The sequence below is a fragment of the Corvus brachyrhynchos genome, unplaced genomic scaffold (assembly GCF_000691975.1).
Source record: "Corvus brachyrhynchos isolate BGI_N302 unplaced genomic scaffold, ASM69197v1 scaffold5, whole genome shotgun sequence".
Lineage (NCBI taxonomy): Eukaryota > Metazoa > Chordata > Aves > Passeriformes > Corvidae > Corvus > Corvus brachyrhynchos.
This window is the reverse complement of record NW_008238321.1, coordinates 11,260,756-11,287,933: the sequence shown is the minus strand read 5'-3', so window position 1 is coordinate 11,287,933 and position 27,178 is coordinate 11,260,756. Positions and strand designations below refer to the sequence as shown.

The 27,178-nt window shown below is 38.5% G+C and overlaps 1 protein-coding gene across 2 annotated transcripts; it reads left to right on the top strand.

Annotated features, from left to right (window-relative positions):
• Positions 1-328: 328 nt before the first annotated feature.
• On the top strand, positions 329-26,492 carry CYTH3 (cytohesin 3). Of its 2 annotated transcripts, XM_017734152.1 has the most exons (13): positions 329-442; positions 2,397-2,479; positions 3,037-3,101; positions 3,524-3,590; positions 7,677-7,795; positions 10,308-10,388; positions 12,416-12,528; positions 13,588-13,736; positions 14,521-14,633; positions 21,920-21,998; positions 22,080-22,151; positions 22,285-22,439; positions 23,050-26,492. In XM_017734152.1, the coding sequence occupies exons 2-13, from the start codon at positions 2,414-2,416 to the stop codon at positions 23,120-23,122; spliced, it is 1,152 nt and encodes a 383-aa protein (XP_017589641.1). In that variant the 5' UTR covers positions 329-442; positions 2,397-2,413; the 3' UTR covers positions 23,123-26,492. The 2 variants fall into 2 exon arrangements, with proteins under 2 accessions (XP_017589641.1, XP_008631721.1); XM_008633499.2 differs by lacking the exon at positions 329-442 and having other exon boundaries at positions 2,363-2,479; positions 14,521-14,632; positions 21,922-21,998.
• Positions 26,493-27,178: the final 686 nt, after the last annotated feature.

Here is a 27,178-nt window from a genome sequence, read left to right as displayed (position 1 = left end):
ATTTAGCTTTTTTCCTTTCTGTCTAACAGCATCATTAATTATACTGTGAGGCTTGTCTCTACTGTGGCTGTGATCAGAGGAGAGGAAAACACAGCAGACAGTATTTGGGTGCTGTAGGAAAACACTGAGGTGTTTGATTTCTCTTTTTTGTGGGTTGCTCATGCATAGAAAACTGTTACAATTCATGTTGATTCCAAGAAAGCAATTTCACTTGTTCCAGATATTCCAAACGTGTCCCAAGGAGCCTTCACTGCGTGGTAGAGTGAGAAGAAGCTGCAGTACCGCTCACTGGCGTGCAGATTTGGGAAGGGCTTGTGGTAGCAGCTAACCCAGAGGTTTTGTAACTCAGCTTCAAGAAAAAGCAACGCCATCTATGAATTCTGAATATTTAATGCTTAGAGATGATTTTCTGTTTGACTAGTATTTCCAGTTGCCAGCAAAGGTGAGATTTACCAAAACATCTTGCTGCAGCAAAGAGTTAAAAACTTAGCATCTCATACTGATACTGCTACTGTAAAACTGCAGTGTAATTTCATCTACAGTACTGCAGAAATGCTTTAAGGCTATCAGAATGTGCTTCCTAGCTAAGAGAGTGATTATATATGGTTTGCCTTTTTTATAATCAGCACTGGGTAGCTATATTAATTTTTTTCTTGTCAGTTGTCACTTAACTAGTTGGAATATTTGTGGTGTATGTACATAGTGTGTGTATAGTCATTAATTCTCCTTGGTTTAGGGTCTCAGAGTAAACATGTAAGGCAAAGGTGTGGTGTAGGCACGTGTATTTATAAGGTTTGATGTGAAAAGACTCCTACCACTATCGCATGCAAGAAATTTTTAGGAGTGGGTGTCTTTCTGACGAGATGAAGAGAATAAAAGCAGGTAAACATATTGAAGTCTGGTATTTGTTCAACAGAAGACTGTCATTTCCTATACTGAAAGTAATTTAATCACGTTTGTATCTGGAGTAGTTAAATGAAATAATTTGCCATAATTACTTCATGCCTAACAAGGTCTGTCGCCATTTGGATTTTGTTATGATTAGGATCCTAAAAGGAAAGGAGCTTAACCACTGGATGTTGAAATAATCAATATATTTCATTATTAGGATTTGAACAGAAGCTCTGTTCCAAATGTGTGTTTAAAACTCTCCTCTCAAGCTGAACTTTTTTTTTTTTTTGTAATCCTCTTGCTACAGTCTGTTATATGTGTATAGGACATAAAGTAGTGGCCTTGGCCATCCCAAATGACTACATTTGTTGTGTGTTGCTCTTACATTTCTTATTAATTATTTTTGTTGTTCCATTTTACTGAGCTGGAAGGAAAAGCTGTTCTGTAATTAAGGAGCTATTTCCAAGAAAGTGGGTAGCATTAGAACTGTTATTATAGGATCATCGCACAGGAGGTGAATATTTGTGGTTGGTGTCTAGTGCTGTACAAATGAGCAGAAGTAATTGCTGTCCAAAGAAGCTTCTTGCTGGGCAGCATCAAGAAAAGCAAAGGTTTTGTGCAAATAATCTTTGATGTTTGCTGGTTGTCAGACAGACAGGGTAAGGGTAGGGTGAGTGACAAAATAATCTTTGATGTTTGCTGGTTGTCAGACAGAGAGACAGGGTAAGGGTAGGGTGAGTGACACACACACACACACACTTGCATCCTCAGTAGCAACTGATTTTTATGAGCAGGCTCATATATTTGATTTAGCATGGCCAAGGAGAGACCTAAAATTGACTTAAATACTACAGACTCACCTAAATGATGTTATGCCAAGCCCATGTTTGTGTTAGGTAACTGATTCTGCTGCTGTATTGGTGTATCCTACTGAGGGGAGGTACTTGGTGTTGCAGGCGTTTGTTGGGTTGGACCTGCCTGCACCTCTCCAAAGCAACCAAATGAAGGGCACTGCTGGGATAAGTGATGTCTGAGGTCAAGCACCAAGATACACATCACTGGCTATTCTTTGGCTTTTTTCTCTGGAAGACAGTAATATCTTCTGAATCATAATTAATTTACGTGAAGAACTTTAGTATGTTACTGATATAATAGGAATTATACCAGACTTGAGTTCAGCAATTAAGCTGTAGAGCCAAATTTTGCCACATTGTGTGATAACAAGATTCCTTTCATTGTCTTTCTTTTGAAAGATAGATTCTGTTCATAGTCATTCATTCAATTACCTTACTTAGGATTTTTATAAAGCAGATTACAAATAGATTAGATTTAGGTTTCATTTGTGTTGTTTTGATTTGTTTGGTTTCTTTTTCCTGAAAATGATGTAAAAGAAATGTCCTGATATTTCATGTAAGCTTATTTTTCCTAATCAGTTTATTAAGTTTTCTGTGATGATGAGGTATGTTTGCAAATGCTAAAGAATTGTACGTTTTGCTCTGTTCCAGTGCCTGATGACCTTTCCATGGAAGAAAGAGAAGAGCTTCTAAATATTCGTCGTAGGAAAAAAGAACTGATTGATGACATTGAGGTAATTGATTTACTGGAAAGATCCTTAGAAAACTGCTTCAGTAGATTAAGTTACAGTAAGCTGCAGACCTAGATATGAATTTCAGGTAATGGTTTTAAAAGCATATAAATGACTTAAGCTAAATACTCCTAGTTATGAACAGGATTTATGCATCATATGTGTGCTTTTAAAAATATTAACTTCTGAATTTTTTGTAATGCAATATGTGCAGATGTCCACATTTGATTTGTATAATCAAAAGCTCATTAAACAGCAGGTTTGCATCCAGGATAGGAGCGAGTGAGAAATGTGGATAAAGAAATCTTAATTGATAATGGAAGCTTGGTCTTCGTGCTCTGACCCAAGCACTCACTGGGAGTGCAGGTTCATGTGTTTAACAGTCATTCAGTTGTGGTAAAATCTTTAAATATCTAAGGAAGCCCTAAGATTGTTCACTTTTCTTCTGGTAAATAACAAATATTAGAAAATAGAACCTAATTATCGTATTATTATATGATAGATGATTTCAAAAGGAGTTCTAGTATAGGTTAATGTATTGTCCTTCCTTCTTTTGACAGAGATTAAAATTTGAAATTGCTGAGGTTATGACTGAAATTGATAATCTGACTAGTGTAGAAGAAAGGTAAGTAATGCCAACATATGAACATGATTCAGTTAAGACCTTGGTCTTCCAGGAACAGCAAGTGAAAATACCTTTCCCATGCTAAACAAACAATGGATCCACCTTTATTTAGTCTGTTATAAAGTCTCTAAAGCCTGACTTTATCCCATGCAGGTGTGTCATTTGTTTGGCTAGAGAATATGTTGGATAGTGTGTAATATTTTACTGTCCAGTTGATAAGGATATGGGTCTCTGAAGCTGCAGTCGCTTAAGGGATTTGAAAATAGTATCATAATTTTCTCCGTTATAAAAAGTGGATGTCTTGGTTTTGTAATGGAACATTCAAAGTAGCCAAAATACAAATTAAAAGCTCATCCAGAAGTTGTTGTTTTTGTAAAAGAGCAGCTGGTAAGTGCTCGTTTCTTCTTTGTCTCCATATGTAGCAAAACTACACAAAGAAATAAGCAAATAGCCATGGGAAGGAAGAAATTCAACATGGACCCTAAGAAGGTAGAGAAATTTTTTTTCTACTTGTCAGAAATCAAGTTTCTGCTTGTAGTATGATCTGTGACAAATACTTTCATGTTTTTCTTAAGAAACATTTCTGATAATGTAAGTTCACAGGCCTTACTGCATGTCCTGTAACACACGGAGCAGAGGGTTAAATTGGAAGCAGTGATCAGGTCATGTGCCAGTTGTGTGCTTCTTTCACTTAAGCAAATCTTTGATAATGGAGGTTACTTATCAACAATCAAATATGCCAGATATTGATTGACCTGGCTTGCTTTGTACCTGACAGAGGTGTTCTATGTTGATATGTCAAATATAATTAAAAAAAATTTTTGATGTGTGGTTATTAGTGAGGCCATACTTTTTATTCTTTAATGCTCTCCTATTTTTATCTTTCAAAATGCCTTTACCATGTCTTTTAATTTGTTCTCATGTAGACTTTTGTATTTGGATATCTAAAGTCTGTTTGTGGAAAAGGCGCGTGTGAACATCTGCATGTGTGTATATGTATGTACATATAGATGTGTACCCATCTGACTTGTACAAACTTGGTTACCAGTTTCAAGAAATCTGCTCTGCATTTAGCCAAGAAGTAATGCAGTTCTTCTTTCTGGAGTGCCTCTCTGTTTCTTAAATAGTTGATAATTTTCTGGAAAATTCGGGGGACCTGCACATTCTCTTACAGACATCCCCTACAATAAAAGAGCTTCTTTGACATATTAGACCTTTAGCCTTTGCTTTTCATTTTTCATCTTCCTTCCTTTGTTTTACTGTCTTCTATTGTTTGTAATTGAGATTCTGAAATTGTGAAGAGTATTCTTTAGGGTCTTTTTGGAAATCATTTAGCATTTGTTTTTCTGTGTTCTTGACATGTTTTCTTTCCAATTGTATTGAATTAATTTACATTTTGGTGTCTTTTCTGAAATGTTCCAAGTACAGTGATGGCTTCTGTTCTTCAGACTGTTTCAGTTTGCCAGAAATTCTCAAGTACAAGAACTCTTTCTAAACTGCTGGCCATGTCTTTTATTTTCCATTTTGGTGACTGCCTAACTTCTGCTGAGGGCCAAACCCCCAAATATCCTGGTACTTTCCTGTTGTCCTCCAGCTCTTTCAAGTCCTAGAAGTTTGTGGCAAAGTCACAGGATGATGTCAGATGCTTTCATTCCAGCATTAACTATTTTTTATTATGGTTCTTCCTGGATGAAATTATTTCTATAAATAGATGCTATGGCCATATTGCTACTGCAACATAATTTAAATGTGGTAAACAGTCTTAGAGTAGTAATTTCTTAATAGTGCCTGGGATCAGTGGTGGCTGCAGTAGCTGTCTGCTCTAAAGCTGGGTCATGGTGTTGTTTGCAGCTGCTACTTTAAGTTACAGACAGCTCAAGTATACATCCTTCTGCTGCTGGGAAAAGCTACCTTGGGTTCATTGGGAAAAGGTTTTTTTTCATTCATAAACAGGAGGGAAGATGGTATCTGGATTTAGGAATGCCAGAGAACTGGGGTAGTAATACTTGGGTTGAATCTACCAAGTTTCCTCCTTTAAACCAGGTAACAGAGGTCTCATGTTTTTGGATTAGCAGGAACACAGTGAGGTAATTTTCTTTTATCATTGTATTTGAAGATCTTTACACATTCTAGTGTGTGTGTAGAGCAATTCTGCCTTGCTCCCTCTGAAAATAGGTGTGTTTTATATACTTCCATGATGTCATAGAGGGTACCTGGGAGTTTGGATTTGGTGAGCTCATGTGGGAAGGGCTGTAATGGTAAAAGTTTGTAAAACACTTCAAGAATCCCTGTGCACAGACAAAGTGGTGCTTGAAATTGTGCAGTGCTGAAGTTGGTACTGCCTGTGTTGGGCCCAGGAAATGAATTCGCTGTGACAAAGACAGGGTTTAAATAACTGCAAAATTTGTAATTGAACTACTGTAAAAGCGATGAAATTCAAAGCAGATTTTGCTGCAGTGATTTAAAAAAAATCCATGCAATATTTGTAGGGAATATTAAATATGTCTGTAGCTGTGAGTTTTGTGTGGGGAAGTTAAACTAGTACAGCTGTCATCTGTCTCCTGTCAGTCTACAGAAAGAAAATTTGCATCAAGACAAAAGATAGTGTAGGAGGTGGTGGGGGTTTGCTTGGCCTATTTTTGCCATTTATTCCAGATGCTGAAGTTGTTGTCCCAGACAAATTCCTTTTCCTGTCTGTTTGACTTCTGGTTCTTTTAACATCTTAGTAATAATTTTTAAAATATCCAGGAAAAGGAAAATTAAATTGATTTTTGCAGTATGGTGAAGTGTCTGCTTCTGTGCACAGAAATTTGTTTTCCATACTTTTAGTCAAGTCCATTATCAGTAACTTGCACAACTTCAAAACACCTATTCAGATCAGTCTATTTATACTAAGCATGAATAATATGGTCCAGGTGTTGAACAAGGGAATCTGCTGTTTCTGATATCAGAGGAAAGATTCTACTGTCAGAGATGAGAGCTTTTTGGATAACTTGGTATGGGAAAAAGTATTATGTTTTGTAGTCAAATGTTGTACAAATAAGCTTTGAAGGGATCAGTTTTGAGGAAAGCTCAGCAATTTCTGGTTCAAGATATAATGGATATACTTTTTGTAAAGAAATCATATCTGTTATGAAATGACTTACGAAAATATTAAGTTGTCAGAGTACCAGCCTGGCATCTAAAGTTTTCAGATGATGATAAAATCGTTTTGAGAGAATTGCATTCCAGACTTTCTAAAGAAAGCTTCAAGCTTTATAACATCACAGTTCACTTTCTTTGTTAAATTAGTCAGAAAACTGACTTTTTTTTTTTCTCAGACAGGCAACCATTTCATTATTAAAAACTAGTATTAACCAAACAGAAGGATAGTAACTTTTTGGAATGTTACTAGAGGGCTATCTATGCTATATCAAAAAAATAATGCAATTTTTTCAGTTGAAATGAAGTAAATAATACTCTACTTGCAGAAATTGAAAAACTAGTATTTCTGAAATTCTGAAATATTCTAGTAGAGCATATTAGTAATAATTTATTAACCTCTTTGGTACTTATTTGGAATCCAAGACATTAAGGTTACTTAGAGTCTCCATTTCTGCTTTTCACCAGCATGTTGTTACAGTTTGAAGAAATCATCAGGAGTAGCAACATCTGTGTTGGGATCTGTGGGCTGTAAAGAGGATGGTTATCCCTGCATGACCTGCTCGGTGTCAGAACAATGTCCCTTCCATCCTTTCCATAATCTCTGTGTAACTCTTAGTCTCCTTTCTTTGCCGCTTTGCAGAGAGGTCTCTGGGCTTCCCTAGAGTGTGCCAGTTGTAGGGCAGTAATTTGTGGAGGAGTAGGAGTCCTGGGGCTTGATCATGTACCCTCTGAGGGACAGGGTAAGACTCTCCACCTGCCTTTGGTAGCAGCCTGACTGAGCAGCCCTTTGTGACTAGTGTAGCTCCAGTCCTTTGTGAATAGTTTAGTTCCAGCACAACCAGAATTCACTGATAATCCCAGTGTCAGCATAAACTCTTTTAAACCGGTTTCAGTATCTTCAGCTGTGACTTCCTTCTGCAAGTAGTGGCTTGATGTATTGGGTTGCAGTTTGTAGATTATACCAGATGCTTTATTTTGTGTCATGGTGGTAATTAAGCTGTTTCTACGTACCTCTTCATTATATGATTTTGCAGATTACAGCTCTGCAGACATTTATGCAATGTTGGGAACAGGCCAGCTCACGCATTAGCTCCAAAGAGCAACATGCAATCGTTATTCCATTAATATTTGATCTCTCTGTGGTTTAGGGATTCAAACTGCCACCTAGTACTTCTAGCCTTAAAAATGTGTTCTCATTTTCATCTTAAAACCAGGACTAAATATTGCTCGTCTAACAGAAAAGCATTTGTTTACCATTTTATTAAAAGAAATAAAAATCTGTCAGTTAATGTAGTTCTTAATGTGCTATGTATATGTCTCAGCTATGTATATGTGTCAGTATATTAATACCAAATGTTACGAGTGATATTTACATAAATGCTTGTGGAAGAAGACATAACATTCCTTTTCCTCTGGAATTGCTCTTCCTAGGGAATACAGTTTCTGATAGAAAATGACCTCCTGCACAACACTGCAGAAGACATTGCACAGTTCCTTTATAAAGGAGAAGGATTAAATAAAACGGTAATTGGAGATTACCTCGGTGAAAGGTAAAGTAGAAATATTGGAACTTTGCTCTTGAGCTCACAAAGCACATGTACAGGTTTTGGGTACCTTTCACAGGCTGCATGGAAGAACTGCTTGAGTACCCTGAGATCTGGAAGAGCTACAGTGGGGATGTAAAACTGCTACAGTATTGTGATAGGTTTTCTTCCTGTTAGGTTGTTAATTTTTAAATGGGTACATTGTGGAATGATATTTAATTAACTGTAACTTACTGTTTGGAGTAGTGCAGTATTTAATACCATGAGCTTTTAGAATGTTTGAGAGTTGTGTTGCAACACTACTGGTAACTCTTAGTACTGTGTCCAGAGAAGGAATGATTTACAGTAAGTAATAATTGACAGTAGAGAAATTACTTATGAAAAGAGGTACTTCCTGGGACAGTAGTTACAAGCAGGTTTTGGTGTAGTCACTTCCCTGCATGCAGAAGTCCCATTGCTAAGAAGGCGTCTCCAAGGGCAGCTGCGCCCAGTGCTTATCAATCCTGGTACAGTAAACATGCAGTGTGCATTTTTATGCACACTGTTGCAAAACACAATCAGAATGCAAATGACTTGCATTGCTGTGCAACCCAGGAACTGATTTTAAAAAGGCAGCTGAGAGAGGCAGCAGTGCAGTGGGTTGGAGTGTGTGTATGGACGTGCTGGCACATGTTCCAGTGCCACTTAGGGAGCTCTCGGAGGTGACTCATTTAGGATGTGCTCCTGTGGTGATGGGTTGTGGCAGGTCCCTTTTGAGACACTCTTCAGTCTGGTTCCAGCATCAGTGGCGTGGTTTTTGCTCAGCAGTTTCCTCTTGGCTTTCATAGGTTCAGTGAAAGTTTTTACTGTAATACGAGCATTTTGAAAATAGATCTTTGTTATGAAGTCACTGTGCAGAGCATGTAGACATGTCAACAGTTTTTATACAGCAGAATTATGTCTGAGGACATTCTCTCTTTCTTTGCCACCCCCTCTCAGGGGCCCATCATAAATTACTTCTGTAGTCTAGCTAAATATAGCTGAAGACAAGACAAGGTTAGTCAACAGAATGAAATATTTATATAACATTGTTCCATAAAGGATATATTCTAAATTACTGACTTTTATAGTCTAACAGCACTCAGCAAACTGAAAAAAGTGAATGTAAAAATGGAATGAGATAACACTTAAAAATACAGCAAAAATAATAATAAATGAGGGATGAATTACATCCTAAAAAAGAGTTAAGATTTCTTTCTATGTGGGTAACTCTTCACTTCTTTTTTTAAGTGGCTTCCTGGAGCATTTGTGTTATTTGGCTTGTGTCTTGGGAGGTGTACCCAGCACAAGTACTGCATGCCTATAAACAAAATAAATAATTGGCTTAGAGTAAAAACATACCCCTCTCAAGTGCTCTTTTATTACACTCTCATGCCACTTCACTGAAAAGTAGTTGCCCAGTTGAATTGTGCATTGCTAAATTTGATGAGAATTGCTTGGATTTGCTGACAGAACTGGTGTGTTTTTCTGTAAACAATGTGGGAATCTGCTAATGAATGAACAGTTGGTTTTAAGGTATTTCCTCCTGAGTGTTACAGGTTAGTCTGACTATGCAGTTAGTCAGCAAAGCAGCAGCTAATTCCTGGTGGGTGCACACCTTTCTGTTTTTGGGTGGAGGCTGATACGCAGCATTCTGTCTTGGTGATGTATTTAAAGCACACCCTAAGGATTATAAACCTTTATTCTTCTGGCACATGAACTCAGGCATGGTTTAGGCCAAGTTCTGTCCATCCACATAGTTTTGTGTTCATTAATGTTTAAATGTTTCTTCTGCATTCAAGCACCCTTGTATTAAACAAAGCATAATTTGGCTCATGATTTACATACCAGTCTAAGAGATGGGTGAGAGGAAGTCCATTCAAAACCTATTCTGATTTTACTCAACTTTGTTGTACCAGTTTTTGAGAATGGAGTAAGAGTACATGCTAAGCAGCACTTCTAAAAAGCTGTTCTTTTTCTTGGATAGACTCAATAGAAGCAATAAGTTTTTGTTTCTTATCTTTGTACATAAATTAAGATACTGCTTTAATATTTTCTGTTCTTAGAGTGGAAAAAAGGTAGTTTGCTTATCATATGTTGTATGGCTAAGGAAATTAGTTTTACATTAACCATTGTTTTAAGAATTCGTGACAATTTCTGCAAAAGACTTCTTACTGAATAAATTTCTCAGGTATCCTCCTATGTCAAGGCAGGCACAGTAATAATAAATATGAAGCAAAGAAGGCAAGGCTATTTTTTAGGTCATTTAAATAAGCAGTTCTAAAATCAGTTCAAAGGTACTGGCTTTTGCTAACCTACCAGCAAAAATGGGCGAAGTACTAGTGTTAAATATTAAAATACCTCTCAAATAAATGTGTAGATTTTCTGATGACTTGATCAGTATGATTATTTCCTTATTTATTTTCAGAAGCAAATCAAAGTATCTATCAAGTCTTTAAAGATCAGAATTGTAATCGTCTATTTAATTTGTCTTTCACAGAGATGAATTTAATATTAAAGTTCTTCAGGCTTTTGTTGAACTCCATGAGTTCGCTGATCTCAATCTTGTACAAGCCTTAAGGTGAGTTCTTTCTGTTTTTTGACCTGAGCTCCCTTTATCAAATTGCATGTTTATATGAGTCACTGTGTTGATTTATTTGTAAAAAAGCTGCTCTACAGCTCAGCACAACTGTACAAATTACTGTGCAAGTGAGCAGAGACAGCTCCGTTTAACCCTTCTGATGGCTTGTGTGTGTGCTGCCTTTGGGGGTGAAAACTCCTGATTATTTCAGACAAATACATGCAACTAAAACAGCTGTTACTCCTTGGTGTGCCTGCCATATGTGGAGATTTGAAGATCTGTTTTCTATCTTAGCACAGAGATAGGTTAAAAAAGAAATAAGCTCTTTACTTAAATAATTTTCTTCCTCCTTTTCTTCCACCTCAACTTGTCCTTCTGGGCAGGGAGGGGGAGAAATCCTCTGACCATAGTCACTGATTATGTTCAGTCACAGAGAGGTAAACTTTGAAATTAGTGATTTCTTTCTGCTTCCCTCAGTTTCCCACTTGTCATGTGAAAGAAAGTGTGATTTCTTAGTTTATTTTTTCCCCTTGCTATGTGAACAGTTCCCTTGATTTATCTGGGATGCTTGCATACAGTGACCTTGTGAGATCCCTTCTCAACTTGGTGAAAATCTGTAACAGATTGAGCAAATTAAGTTGGCTTAGACAGTTTTGCCTGGTTTTTTTGCCGCGAGTGACTCCCTCCTGACACCAGATAAATGGAAGTGTCCGTGTGATCTTTGTTTCTGGTGCAGTGCCTTGTGATGTGGAGTCAGAACAGCTTTGCTATGGTTGAATGATGTGGTGATGATAACTTGAGCTGCCTGAGGCTTGAGCCAAAGAAGCCTTTTCTGTGGCTGCTGAAGCTTGTCTGGGAAGCTTCGTATTCCTGTCTCTTTTACCCAATTTGATGTTAGGTTTGACTTTCTTCTTCCTCAGCAGCTGCTACTATTAAATGTTTGTATTTTGGTAGCTTACAAAATTCGTGATCTGGGTTGGAACCTTGCACGAGGTGAGTAAAGACAGTATATAGAGCTGACAAACTAAAGATGGCCTGTGACACTTGAATATAATGTCCTGAAATGAAAACTGGTGAAGACAGGAACAAATGGTTGTTATATGGCATCCAGTGTACAGGGAATAGTGAGAACTTGTTTTGCATGGCAGAGCATGTAACTTTGCTGGTTTAGATCCTGGTTTAATTCAGATAATTCTTTTGCTAAGAGATAAAAGAATAAATGATGAAATTAATTGGAACATTTTAGTGCCACCATGTGCCAAAATAAATTTGTGAAGACTTCTGTCCTGTATGCATTCCAGTGTACCTCTGTGTAGAAATAGTTACAAAAGTCAACTCTGGATTCCAGTTCATGGTGCTAAGCAGCAGCAAGATCTGCTGCATGTATTACAAAATTACTGAAATGATGGCATGAGTTGCTCTTTTTACGACCTAGGTCTGATTCTTGTAGGGTGAGCTTACAGTAGACAGGCAGCACCTCTCTAAGCAGTGGGGTTTTCTTGTTGTTACCATTTTTAAAAGGTTTTGTATGAATTTAAGTAAATATGTTAAGTCTTTCTGTATTCCTTGTTTCTCTCTCCTTACACCAGAAATATTTTGTGTATTGTGTCTTTTTACATTGTGAATAAAGTCTAGCTGACTGTTCATTGCTTTCTGTAGCCAGAAAACCCAGGGAGGATTGAACTCATTTTTTCCCCCCATAGCATTCTCGTGGCAAAAATGGGATGCATACAGAAAATTGTTTACTAGGCTGGAAAAAAGAGAGAGCCTCAGAATATGAACTGCCATATTATCTTGCCTGATAGCATGCAGTGTTGCTGGCTGAGTTACTGGGCTAGCCATCTGTGCATGTTGCTTTATAATAGCTCCTGACTTGTGTGTTGAGAGATTGAGAACATATTTCTAGGACATTCTATATAGGCACTGCTGATTTTTTTTCCTTTTTCCGTTTGTTTTGGGTTATTTGTAATAAATACTTACTATGTAAATATTGGAATGAGTCTAACAACTATTCTTCCCTTCTGTAGGCAGTTTCTGTGGAGCTTCAGACTCCCAGGAGAGGCTCAAAAAATTGACCGTATGATGGAAGCTTTTGCTTCACGCTATTGCCTTTGTAACCCAGGAGTCTTCCAGTCTACAGGTCAGTCACAGGAAACAGGAGTTCTTAAGTACTTGAATGATCCAAATACAATTTTATATATATATATGTATGTTCTTATACATCTGATGCAAGGAGATAATGGCCAGTTTGGAAGTTGAGGATAAAATAATATGTGAAATGAGGAATACCTGGGAAGTGAGAACATGTGACTGTCTAATCCAGGAGGTGCAAACTTATGGTCAGAATGCATTTTCATTTATAAAGCTTCGCAGAACTACACAGAATGCCCTGGCATTTTTGGTCTGTTTGGTTATATACACAAATAGTTTGCTCTTGATCACTTAATTTGAGGATTAGATAGGATGGGAAAAGGTTGGTGTAAAGCAGGTCTGTAGCTGCTAGAGAGGAAAATAGCTACTGAAAACAAACTGCTGAAGATGCAGGCACAATTTTCCTCTCTCTAGCAGGTTTTCATCCTGCTTTTTCTTACACAGAGTCTTGTACTTGAATTCTGGGAGAATTTACTATAATCATAACCATGGCAAGAAGCATGATAAGATTTCCTTTGTCATCTTCTGATATTATCCAGTAGTGCTAGCTGCCTGCTGAATGCCACAAAATTGAGTCAATGTAATTTTCAGTCTTTTTAAATGCAATCAAAATATTATTTTGAAGAGACCATTCTTTCTCTTTGGAGAGAGCTTTGGAAATACTTTGAGTAGGAGGAGGCTGATGGACCAGGTTTATTATAGCATCCACCACTATGATTTAGGCAAAATCTGTGCAGAGAACATTTTGCCCAACACTTCAGCGTTTGAAGTGAAATGTTAATTTAGGGTGATAGCAATGATTTCATAAGAGTTTAATTTTTTTTTTATTCTCATACAATTTTCTTATACTTGTTTGTTATTTGAATTGTAACCTTTTTTTTAAATTGGGCTTAATTCAACAGCTTAAAGAAAGATTTTAGACTTTTATGTACAGCATTCAGGATGTTTTGAGTGTTCCTTTATCAGTCAGGATGAGGTATATACTAATTTTACGGGTTTGTACACACAGCACATGGGAAGGTAAACCATTTTTCGAATCTGATTTCAGATACATGTTACGTGCTTTCATTTGCCATCATTATGTTGAATACCAGCCTGCACAACCACAACGTGCGAGATAAACCCACAGTGGAGAGGTTTATCTCCATGAATCGTGGAATTAATGAAGGTGGAGACCTTCCAGAGGAATTGCTAAGGGTAAGTTAGGCTGGGTAAGACAAAGCCTGGCTTTGTGTTTGTAATAGCACACTTAAAAGCATGTACAACAGTTCTCAGGCAGATTTGTCAAGGGAAGGCAAGGGAGCATTTTCTAGGATGTGTAACCATTTGAGTAGCTGAAAGAAGCATATTCTGATATTCACAGCTACTTTGAGCTAGTTCTCCCTATATCCAACCTTTGTTGAGAACAAGCTGTTTCAGAGTAAATGCTCTGTGCATCTCTCAGTAGTTCGCTTATGGCAAAATTCTTGTGCAATTGGCTTCTTATGAAAAAGAGTAGTATTTCTAGATAAGTCAGAAAAAATAGTAAAAATTTTTGGTTTTCCTTATTGCCTCTCTTTTTTTTTCATGTGTCTTGTGGAGCTCCCTCCTTGAGAAATCAGTATAAATATTTACTGCTGTAAGACAGTGTGATGGGCTACACCATTTTCTGAAAACCCAGATTCATTTGGCAAAACTTGTACTAAATGAGACTGATCCTGAAACCTTTGAAATACTAAATGCTGAAGATAAAATAAAATTGTCGTTGCTAGGAGTGCTTAAGAAATTTGTACTGAAGAGAGACTTGCTTATAGATGAAGTAGTTTAAAATCAATCATGATCAAAATAGAAAGCAAAGATTGACAAGGGGGTGGTCCAGAATTTTATGGACAGTATTTCCTGTGCTTTTTATAGAAATGGTCTATGAAGCAATAAGATATCCTGGTTGCATTTTCTCTTAAGACATTCATTAATAAGGTCTTTTTCCTCTTTATTTTTCTAGAATTTATATGAAAGTATTAAGAATGAGCCATTTAAAATTCCAGAGGATGATGGAAATGATCTAACGCATACATTTTTTAATCCAGATAGAGAAGGTTGGCTGCTGAAATTAGGTTAGTCACAAGGGCAGTTCTGCTGCTGTATGTTTGTTCATTGTTAGCATGTTTGCTGCTCCGTGTCTACCTGCTTTCTCGTGAAGGTAACAGGTTGAACTTTTTATTTAAAAACGTGTGAACCAAAATAAGTAGCTCCTTTGCGTCTGAAGGCTGTTACTTCTTATTTTGCATACCCAAATTAGCAATCTTGTTTCAAACTTCGGAGTTTTATTTCTGAGATCTGAGAAATAAAAACTCGGCGGCAAAAAGGAAACACCACATGGTATTTACCACATGCTGTGACTGATAAATAACAACTAAGTCTCCATAAGGTCATTTCAGAAAACTGTGTGTGATATTTCAACACAGTTTTCTGTGTACAAAAAAAGGATGTCTCCTCAAATAGTTACTTTTGTATGTCTTTTTTTTTTCCATATTATTTGTGAGTTTCTCTTGGTTTGGTTTTGGCTATGATTTTTTAATGAGTGGTTTAAATGTGCCTTCTTGTTTTCCTTATGGCCTATGACCTATCACCTTTCTGTTCTGTGACTGGCTGTCTCTGCTTATTCTGCATTAGGAGGTACGTATCTGATTGCTTTCCAGTCCCCTCTTCTTCAGTTGCTCATTCTTTTATTTTCTTCCTCCTTCCTCCTGGTTTTTTCTTTTTTCTTTTTTTTTTTTTTTTTTTAAATCAGATTTGTTGTAGCATTTTGCTTTTTCACTCAGTGTCACTAACAGTGTCATCAGTGGTGCTCTGAGGGACTGGCATGTCAGTGTCTAACTCACATGCAAGTGAGTTCAGCAAAAGAAGGAAGCGTTTACATGTAAAGCAGAAAAATAAAGATGACTTCAGCACACTTCTCTCATTCGTGGAAAAACATAACAAGGAAAGAATAATCTCCACTGAGAGTAAACAATGTCTCACTCTGTCATGAAGTTTCAGAGTGGTTATGTTACTTGTTTATCAATGATAATAGATTATTGAAAGATAGATTACATTTGAACTACAGTTGTAAAAGCTGTTCTTATTCCTGCTTATTTTCTCTTTTAAATAATACATTTAGCTCACTTAACAGAGTCTTAAATGTGCTTCAAATTTAGGGTTGCAGAAACCTCAGGTATTTCAGTCTCCTGGCACTGCGAGGTGCCTTTGTTTTTACAGACTCTTGTAAAGTTGATGGGATTCACTTTTTCACTTGACCTTAGGGAATTTTTTTCCCATATAAAGGAGACTGACACTTTGTTTTAACAGTTGTTTTTCAAAACAATAAGTTTTTAAGATTTAAACACCAGCACACACTTCAGTAGAGTCAGTTGTTGGCCACTTGAATGTGTTAAAGTGGAAGAACTTTGCACTTGGAGAATAGTGACTGAAGTGTGAAAAGGGATGTGTGCTGGGGTGCACATGGGGAGGATGGTGAAAAAAGAGCCTGGACAGAGCCCTGGGCCCACTCTGCTGGTTGCACCTGGAACCTGGTAGTCATGCTTGTGCTGGAAGGAAGTGGATGTGAAAAGGAAGCATTTGGAATTCATTCACATGCTCTGCAATGTTGTGTTCTGACCTCTGTGCTACAGATGCTGTGGAGCTCCTTTTCTAACTACAAAAAAGCAAAGCTCTTGCTTTTTGACCTGTATTGGCTCAGCTGGCACAATTTCACACGTGACTTTGCAGCTTTTCTCCATTTGGTAGTATGAGATGATGGTTAACAGAAAAGCCTTTCAAGTTGATGTAGGTGGAATGTGCTGCTTGGAGAAGAGGTTGAGTATAAGGCTGTGCTGTGCCTTTGCTGTTGCCAGTGCTCCCTCATAGACTTCTACACATAATGTGAGTGCAGGCAAGTGTGAGTGTGTGTAGAGAAGTGGCAACATCCTCTGTGGAAGAAACTGCCCATTAAATAGATCTAATGAAAAATAGAGGAACCAAGAAATTGAGGAAGCAATGACTGAAAGTAAGTGAGAGCTGCCAGGTACTTCTGCACAGGCTGTCTCTGGCTCTGGTGCAAAGTCAATAAACCAGAGGTCAGAGGACTGAAAACTGTGCCTGAGTCTTTGCTGTGTGGGATGCAGATGAGACACAGAGCACAGAAAACCCAGTAGTAAAAGAGTGTGTGAAGCAGAAGGGTGTTACACGCAACACTCCCACAGTGTGAGGGTTATTTGAATAAAGAAATGAAACGTGTCCAGAAGCCTCCGGTGAATCAGCCTGGGAATGCCTGGAGCTGTGCTTCCATGAAAGACTGCATTTTTTTTCAGCAGAGACAGACTGGTACAGACTAATACATTGCTAGTTTAGATGCAATGACCAGAAATAAACCTGACAGTCTTTTTATTTTTTTTCCCCCCCCATTTTATTTCTTTCCTCTCCCTCGAGTTTCCTATTTGCTAGGAGTCTTAAACTGTATGTTGAGAGTGCTGTCTCAAGCCACATGGTTTGCGTTTTTACAGTTCTTTCTGTTGGGAAGCTCTTCTTGTGAAATGGGTAGGGCTTCCTTCGGTTCTAGAAGATCCTGATATTAAAAAGTTGTGTATTGTTGAAATGCTAAGGAGACGAACTCCTCTATGAGGGTTTAAGTGCTCAGTTGTGATAACGCATAAAAGCTGAAATAGAAAGTTTTAAATGAAACTATAAACATGACTAAAGACTACTTGCAGGCTCTGAGTATATCAAGACAGTATTTTGTATCTGGTGTTTCTCACAGCTCTTCCCATTTATGCAGTTGTGCCCTTTTTTTAGTATTCCATCTCTCACTATATTGATTTTTCTTTGGGCAGAAGATGGATGTCGTGAAAATTTCATATATTGTAAAATTCATCTGTCCAAAAGACTACTCTGGGTTTTAGAATTTAGAAGGCTGGGAGGGTGCAGAAAGCTTTTGGAGAGTTTGCTGCTCTGAATTGTTCAGAGGTGACCATGTTAAGTCCGAGTGCCAAACCTGGCAGCCAGACAGCAATTCTGGTTTTGTCTATCTAGACTTAGCCAGAGCCTATAAATAGACATCTTTATCTTGGTAGACCTAAATTATCATTCAGTTCTGCATTGTTTGAAGCATGGTGTAATGAAAATGAATGCAGCAAGTTAAAAACTGAAACCTGCTGAGTGCTAGTGAGTCCTCCTTGGAGCAGCTTGACACGTTATGAGCTTTCAGACTTTTCTGCATAATGAGTGGTGTTGGTACCATGAAATTTTCTGCCATCCGCTCTAAGGTATTTTGAAATTGTTGCCTATGCTCTCTTTGCTAGTGCCCAAGTTAGATCTGTTTTGCACAGGGAGATGTTTCCTCGCCTTAAACAGCTTCTCTTGGCAAATTTCTTGGTTTGTGTAATATTTTCTTCTCGTTTGAAGGAAACTGTGACATTATTCCCCCAAACTGGAGAGGAAATGATTCCAGCCAGACATATGAGTGTGTTAATTTTTTCTGCCAGTCAGGCGGTTACGGAATGCTTGGAGATGGTCCAAAAGCTTCACATCCGGGCCTGTCCCTCCAGTGGTGCTTATTCCAGCACATCTGTCCTTGGGAGGATGTTGTTTCTCTTCCCTGATCTGGGGTGAGAGAAGAGTGCTGGGTGATCAGGAAACCGGTGCCTTCCGGTACCTGCTTGGCTCTTGTGGTGACTGAGGCTCTTCCAGGTCGAGGCAATCAGTGCTGTGGTCAAGGGAAGATGCTTTTTAAAAGAAAGCCAAACTTTGATCCAACCAGCTGTGCAGTTGCTGAGTCTTTTCTGTCTGGTGATATCTAAATGAACTCAGGAGGAGAAAAAACATTCTTGGTGTATGCATCTCCTTCAGCTCTAAAACTTTTATATAAATGAGCTGAAGATTTGGGTAGAATTTTCTAACTTTAGATACCTTGTTGCCTTTAGCCTTAAGGCCTTTTTTACTTAGAAGATTTGTTTCCTAAGTCATTGCCAGTTGTTTTTCCCTTTATTATAGATGATTTCTTTTACCTTGTTGCCTAGTTTGTACTTTGCTCAGAGTTAAAAAAAAAAATAATCCTATGTTGAGTTACAAAGGTGAAGAGGGTTTCTGTTTCTGTACATTTTGCCTTGTAGCCTTTCCTTGTAGCTTACTTACATTTCCACATGCTGTGGAAGATACCATGCTTCTATACTTCATTATTTGAGATGTCTGTGCATTTTTGTAATCAGCTTGATCTTTCAGAAGTATGTCACTTATCTCTCCATTTCTGTAGATGTTTATGGGTTCATACTCTGGTTTTCTTGATCCTCTTCTGCTAACTTAATTCCTCCCAGTCTTAATCTTTAAAAGGCTGGGAGCTGGAATAAGAGATGAAGTACGGTACTAAACCCTTTGTTGTTGTTTTGTGAGCCTACAGCAATCTCAGCCAAGGACAAGAATGTTTTATTATCACGTTTTTACCTATTAATGTCATGTGCAGAGTTTACAGGCCACAGTGCCTTATCAGCCAGCTGCTTGGGCTGCAGCCCATTGTAAAGGCATATTAAATGTGTTTTATGTGGTGACCCCTGCAAATTTGATTAGTACAGATTAGATTTTGAGCTTTATTAGCGTTTCTGTGCTGTTGACAGCTGCAACTCAGTAATGGCGTGGGGAGACAGAGACTTGCATGTGAGAGTAGTTCCTTATCCTGCCAAAAAATCCTGACTGACTGCTTTTTTTTTTTTTTCCATTTTTCTTTTCTTTGGAAGAGTAACTGATAGCTTGGTGGAGCAGGGACTTAAGGTCTGTTTTCATGGCTCCCACGAGTGCTGTAACCCAGTGGGCTACTGGCTGTTTTAGGGAAAAGGGAGCAGTAAGAGGGTTGTTGGAAATGCTTACTCTTTGTGGCTTCCCTTGAGCTGGGAGATGTTTCATGACAAAAGCTTCATCAAAACTGCAGCATGATTACAAAAGGTTTCAGGTTTGAGAAATCTGGCTTTTCCAGAGAGAGGGAGTGTTGTTGGGAAAACATTCAGCAAGCTCAACTGCTGTTTACTGCTTGGCAATTCATATTGTTCTGGGAGTGTGTGTTTTAGGTCTGTTGTTTCTTTCTCAAATTATAAATAGGTCTTCTTTTAAATATATGGTTATTACTGATTTTTTTTATTGTGTTTTGGCATGATACCGGAGTTTATGAGAAGCACTTTTGTTCAGTTTAAGCTGCTCTGTGATAGTAACCTGTTTCCCTGTTTGATTCATTCTCTCTCCTGAGCTGTTTTTCTGCTAGAGCTGGGCAAGCCATGACCTCTGATAGTTGATATTGACTGTTAGCCTGGAAAACATGGTGATGGTTTAGGGCCATAAAAATGTTAAGTGATGTTAATCTGCTAACCTTGGAGAGCAGAACGTGACTTAAAGCCATGGCAGTTGATCCTGGGTTATGTGAACACGAGTCACGTTGAGGTGGTGGCAGGGAGTGCCCTGGCAGTCACCGTGACTCGGCAGCTGCTCTTCCATTGGTCTGGAAGTGAGTCAAGCTTGAGTTCATCATTCCTAGCCCAAATACTTCCTGATACTTGAACCAGCTCTCGATGGTAACACGAGTCACGTTGGGGTGGTGCCAGGGAGTGCCCTGGCAGTCACCGTGACTCGGCGGCTGCTCTTCCATTGGTCTGGAAGTGAGTCAAGCTTGAGTTCATCATTCCTAGCCCAAATACTTCCTGATACTTGAACCAGCTCTCGGTCAAGGTGGTGGGGAATTTTTCTAGTGACTTACGTGCCAGTTTGAACATCTCTGCAATGCTTTATTTACAGATCTGTCACAGTGGTTGTACTAAAATGCCACCAGTTCTTCCCTCACTGTCTCCAGTTCACTCAACCATTCATTGTGTCACGGCTTCTGCATCTTGCACTATTTTGCCTTCACTTATTTCACCACACCTGCTTGCAGATTAAATTTTTCTTAAGATATGAGTGCGTCTGGTGGAAACAAAGTTTGAGTACATTGAATGTTGCAGTGTGTTAGCACTGGGTTATTGTGCAGGTCATGAAACCCAGCAAAAGGAAGGTACAATGTGCCACATACTTGGTCTGCAATGCAAATATGCAGTAGATTGGTATCAAGAAATGTCATGATATCCCTAGAACTGTTCTTTAATATGATTTGGATTTCTGTATTAACCAAAAACCCAGCTATCTTAAGCAGAACAAAAAGATTAAAAAATTATGCTTATGTCTTAAATTTGGTTATATCACTTGGATTAAACTGGGTGTCTTGTGTGTATTAATGGTGCTCTTTTATGCACAGGTGTTCAATAGCAAGATCAACTATTTTGAAATGTTGGCTTAATGAAATTAAATACTGCTGAATGGATGATGCACAGGTGGTGACATAATCCTGAAGTCAGATAACTATGGTGTATCTAAACCTTTAAACTAATAACACATGAATGCTTTATCTACAGTTGTCCTTCTTGGAAATGAGTTTTAAAATAGTGTAATGTGGGAAGCCAGGTGTGTTCTGAAGCAGCCAGTGGCAGCAAAACAACTGAAAGGGCCAAAGCAATACTGTTTCTAAAAAGAAACTGTTCCCTACAGGGTGACATTAGCAGGTGTAAAGAAAAGGAACTCTGTGGTTGCTGTTGTCTGAACTGTTAATGAAGGAAAAATTGGCATTTTTGGAGCAGTAGCTATTTTTTCTGTCAAGTGTACTCAATGATATAATGACCCATGAAGATATTTTAAAAATACTGAAAGATGACAAATTAGTAAATATGGTATATTTTGGCATAGGATTTGCTCCTCATTGATGACATCATATTTGTTCTGTTAGTGATGTTCATAAGCACCTTTCACACATGACATTAAATCTGAAAGTAAAGACACGTTCTTAATCACATGTTTGCTTGTGAATGGAGTGACAGGAAGGTGGTAAAATGCCCTTAATTTTATTGATGGAACCTTTCCCTTGCCCCAGCCAAGCTGTCCAGGGGGTTGCTCCTGTTGCTGGGCCCAGCTGCTGGTTCTGCAGCCAGTGCTGGTGTGAGTGAGCAGCTGGGGGTGTCAGACCAGCCCAGGGCTCCCTGGCAGCACTGGCTGTGTCCAGCACTCTGCAGACTTGGGATTTTTGGTGCAGTGGACATGTGTGAGGGCCTGGACAGAGGGAGCAGGTCTGGCCACTGATGGTTGCCCACAGCTCTTGTGGCTGATGGCACCTCCAAAGCTGATGCTGCCTCAGGACAAGTTGCAGTAACATGTTCCTTTAACCTCCCTCATCTGTGCCTGATCCATTTACCATTAAGCAATTAAACCATACTTTGAGAAATAAGCAAAACTTAATTATTTCCTTGCCCATTGTTGAAGCCCTGATGGTAGCACATGTTTAATTCTGGAATCCTTTTGTTTGTAGGGGGAAGAGTAAAAACATGGAAACGGAGATGGTTTATTCTGACTGATAATTGCCTGTATTACTTTGAATACACAACAGTGAGTATATATCATGGTGAATTCTCTTTGTAATCAAGACATATAAGTAGCCAATAATGTGATATTTTCCTAATTTTTTAGGACAAAGAACCTCGAGGAATTATTCCATTAGAAAATCTTAGCATAAGAGAAGTTGAAGACCCTAGGAAACCAGTAAGACAGTTTCATATTTATTTTCTAAATGAAGATAAGTAAACCATAGGGAACTTAATCGTACTGTTAAATGAATTTATTTGTCAGTTTTGTTTTGTTCTTTCAAATTTATTACTTCATTTCTACCCTCCAGAACTGCTTTGAGCTCTACAACCCCAGTCATAAAGGTCAAGTAATTAAAGCATGTAAAACTGAAGCTGATGGTAGAGTGGTGGAAGGCAACCATGTAGTGTACAGAATATCTGCTCCCACCCCAGAAGAAAAGGAAGAGTGGATTAAATCTATCAAGTGAGTTTAAAGTTTTAAATGTTTTTCAGAAATGAAGTATAAGCTCTTTTCAGAGTATGATACTGAGAGAATTTGTTGTAACTTGTTTGAAGAACTCTGATGTGGCAATGTCCTCAAGGATTAACAATGAGCTCTGCAGGGTTGATGGATGAAGATACAAATCTCCTGTTACTCTCTGGTCCTAAAGAAGTATTGCTGCTAACTCAAATGAGGAAAACAGGATTTACTGTTTTATGCAAATGTAAAACCTTGTGTGAATTGTCTTTAAATCTAATTTTATTGGATTCTTACTTCACTTAATAATTAACTTCAGTAACGTGTTTCTTAAGCATGTTCACAGGCAGCTTTAAACTTCCACAGCCTGACTTTATCTTGGAAGGTGTGTTAACAGACCCACTTAAAAGAAATAAATAATAGTCAAGATGTGAAGATGTGAACTCTTAACAAATCACAGCTGAATAGCATCTTTTGCTAAAGAAATACTTGTGGTGCTTAGAAGTCAGCTATCCATCTTATTAAGAATGTGGAGTCATCCACAAGGATGAGAGGTTTTAGTTTTCAAAACCAGGTATTTGTTAACCAAACTGATGATTCCTTTTTTCTCTTCCAGAGCAAGTATCAGCAGGGATCCCTTTTATGATATGCTGGCAACAAGGAAACGAAGAATCGCAAATAAGAAATAGAACATGATCAGCAGCTTGTAAAGCTGCATCAACCAACAACTGAGCATACAGTGGAGAGATAGAAGAAATTGGACAAACTAAGTGAAGACAACTGTAAATTTTATATATATATACATATATATACATTTTATTATGGCATAAAAACTTGGCAAAACTTTTTCAGGGTAAATAGTTACTGGCATATAATTTGAAGCAAGCTTCAAATCCCAGAGAATGATTATATTGGAACTTAATGCAACTGAACACATGGAAGCCTTGTTTTCACTTACATTAGTGACAACTCCAGTTTACTTGGGCTGGGAGGGAAGGAGTCCAGGGCTAACACTAAAATGTCCTCTACCTGTTACCTGAGCACATTTCCCATAAAAGGAGTGATTATAAGACTTTGAGTTCTCACTAAAGTGCAGCACCAACAGTGGAGCAGGGCATGATCTGGCACTGCATTTTCCTGTAAGCAGAAACCTCACAATCCCAGTGTCAGTTTTCAAGTCGTGTGTGTTTCACAGTAACAGCTGAGTGCAGCTTTCATTCAGGATTCCTCTCCCACCTTCATGGAAATAGCTTTTCTTCAGAAACACAGTGACTGGCAGCTCAGCAGGTACCTCGTGGTGCCAAAGGGTTTGTCAGTGTGCACTGAAATACAGGCAGGGCCCAGCAGCAGAGGTTTGAGCCATGACACAAAGTACAGATGTGGTCTGGTGTTTGCCAGTTGGCTAAAATACACTCCTGCCTGCTCATACACTCACAACAAACACTACGGTTTAATGACTGGTTTAATCTGTTTTTTATACAGTAACGTCCTTCTTACATTTGAGATGATGTAGTTTGATTAACACTAAGTTGCTACTAAAGGAGAGAGATGACAGGGCTTGTGTGATTTTAGGCCTTGCGTGTGAAAACACCCCCAGATAATTTCACATGCATTCAATGTTTTTAAAGGGAAGAGCCAGGAAGGTGAGCTGTCTCTGTAAGATGCAGCCCTAGAGAGTTAAACAAGCAGGATTCGCTCCTTTGCTTGATAACAAACTTTGGGCATACAGAGTTCATGCAAGTCCATACAAGTTCAGCATTTTTATTGCATTCTTAGAGGCAATTTTCAGATTTGTGCTTCAGCAGTTAAAATTGAAAAAAATAGATGTTTTTACTGAAAAATAAAGTATTACACATTGATTGCCTGGTGCAGCTAGGCTTCCCCACAGGCACGTGTTTCTGTCTTTGAAACTTGTGGAAGATCTTTCTGTGGTCCTACTCATGGGTCCTTCAGGAACACATCAAGTGCTGCAGCAGATTTTACTGCAGTGCTTTTCTGTTGATAGCACACATACTGTTCTTAAGGTAAAGCCCCTAATTCCACAATGGGCGCAGGAAGTGGGAGGTTTTGACTCTACTGCTTCTGTTACTACTCAGTTTGGGAAAAACTTGTTGAACCTGAGCTGTGCCTACTGTGCCAGTGGATGCTTTGGAGACCCAAAATGTTAAAAGCAGCTTTGCTTGTTGGTTACAGGAGCATCTCTGGGTCGGTTGTAGCAAGATGTGCTGCACTGGCAAACCCACAGACTTAGCAAGTTGATCTGTTTGAAATCTCCTTTGAACTGTGAGGGAGAGTCTGTTTCACTGTTCTGTCTTACTGATTTGCCTTGTTTTGCATGGGGTGTCAGCCGTGTGAGTGTTTTGCTTTATTGCATGTTTGCAAAAGAGGCTGAGAGGAGAAGAACAAAGTAAACTTTCCTACATTTTAGGTTTTCCCCAGCGTGTGTGGAACTGCTTGGGTGAATGTTTAAATCCAAGTGCTTCCAAAGGAATACAACTCAGCCAGAAGGGATAGAATCCTTGAGTAAGTGTCAGTGTGGGGATATCTTTGCTTAATGGAACACATTTAAACTCTTTATAGAAATGAATTAAGTTTTGTGTCCTGTGTTTGCAAAGCAGCACAATGATGGAGCTGCTGCCAGCACTTGTTTTGAGTCTTCTGTTCTGCAGTGACATTTTGTTTTCAAGCACTGCCTACATCAGTCATAGCTGTGGACAAGTAGATTTGTAATGCAAATAGTGACAAGCCAAATCAGTGGTACTAGAGAGCATAAAGGTGAAAGGCAGCAAATACAGTATTTCTGGAGAAATGTGAGATTACAAAAGCATTAATAAGCCGTGAAGCACTTTTGTATCAAATCTTCTGAAATACCACCTTTGAGGAAATCTATTTATTTAACCAGGTGAGGATGTCTGCCTATAAGCATGAAGGAAATGCCTTGAGAGTTCATTTGCTGTATTTAGTTTGAAGTTCTTATATTGAGCAGAAATAATTATTTAGAGTGACATGTAACTGAGGCTATTATAGCAGGAAATACATTATTTCTTAGCATTGAAATGCAACATCTTAAACAGCTACTTGTGGTGCTCAATGTATCTATTTAATTTACCAAAGCTAATGGAATAGCGTTTGTGTGTGTGTGTTTGTATTTGATTTCAGATGCTCTTTGTAACAGTATTAACAGGGGAGTGAAACTGGCCCAAAATTTCCACTGGCCATGAGGCCAGTAAAACAAAGTGGCTTGTGAAAATTTTGGCCATATCAGGTACTATCCACGAGGGTGAAGAAAAATCTCTCAACCTTTCCCTTTTTTATTGGGCTTCAAGTCCAGGGGTGGCTACTGAAAGTGGCTGCTCAGTGGCCTAAAGCAGGATCTGTTACAGTTTGGCCATGCTGAGGAAAAGTCTTCTGGGGACAACAGATTCTCCCTTCCTGCTGCACTGAAACTTGAGTGATTCTTGAGCTCTTTGCTTTTGACTCTGCCCTTTACAGCTGCAGGGGCAGTGAGAGCCACAGTGCCAGTGCAGCTGGAAGGGAGCTGTACACAAAACTTAAGCTCAGCTGGACTGACTTAAATTTTACAATATTCTGACAAAATAAGCTCTGTGTCACTTAACATTTTGAACCGTTTTAAGCTGGTACAAAACTGAACCTTTATAAACTGAGCAGCATTTATAATGCTTCATATATAAAAAACTGCATATTTTTAAGATTTATTACATATCTATGTAGATATGCTTGCTGGAAAAGCTGGGTCTGTTGTAGACCAGATGCTACAAATTAAGACTTGTGGCTTACCAGTTTCATTTCTATATTTTCTTGGAAAATGTTTCTAGCTAGAGTTTAAATATAAAATGTAAATACTGTACAGGTATGTATTGATATGAGTATTACTTGGTGTACACAAGTGATTTGCATGACAAAATATTCTGTATCAATCATTGTTAAAACGGTGATGTTCTTATGTAAAGCCACAGCAATATTAATGTTCTCATTTAGCATTATAAGACCTGTTGCTTAAATCTGTCAGTTTTCTCAGAAATAAAGGGTGTAACTGTACTATCATGTATCTCCTCATTTACCAGGAATAGATGAGAGGCAGTTGCTGACTCTTAAGAGGTTAAAGTTTAATTTTATGACTGCTCTGCTCTTGCAAATAAAAGGCCTCTTTTCCCTACCCCTTAGGCACAGTAATTTGAATTACCAGGTTTAATTTTTCAGAGAAAAAATCCTTCAACTGCAAAATGTTTCAGTGCAGTGTGTTACCACATGAGTGTGACTCCAGTAAGAGCTGGTTTCCCTTGAGACCCACCCTAAATTGAGGTATTTTATTTTGTCAGTTCCCTGCCAGGAGTTTCAGTCAGATGTGAGGGGCAGAAGCGGATCTCTGCTCCTGGAGTAGATTAATTAGTTTCCTCAATTAGCATTTAGAAACAGGTGCTGCTGCTCCACAGCTCTGGGGCAGTGTCACCCCATGTGCCCTCCCTGCTCCAGAGCCAGAGGCACAGCAGCAACACAAACTCCTTGAGACACTTGTGCTGGAGTTACTCGTCAGACAAAGGACACACCACCAGATCTTGGAGCCAGAGGACAGAAGAGGAAAAAAAAGCCAGATACAGGACAGGAATGTTGGTTACTTTGCCATGTTACTTTATGTAACGTCACATCACTGTTGCCATAGGAACATTATGCAGGTACATTATGGTTTGGCTTTGTGGTGTTCTCCGTGTACTAAAATAGTACTT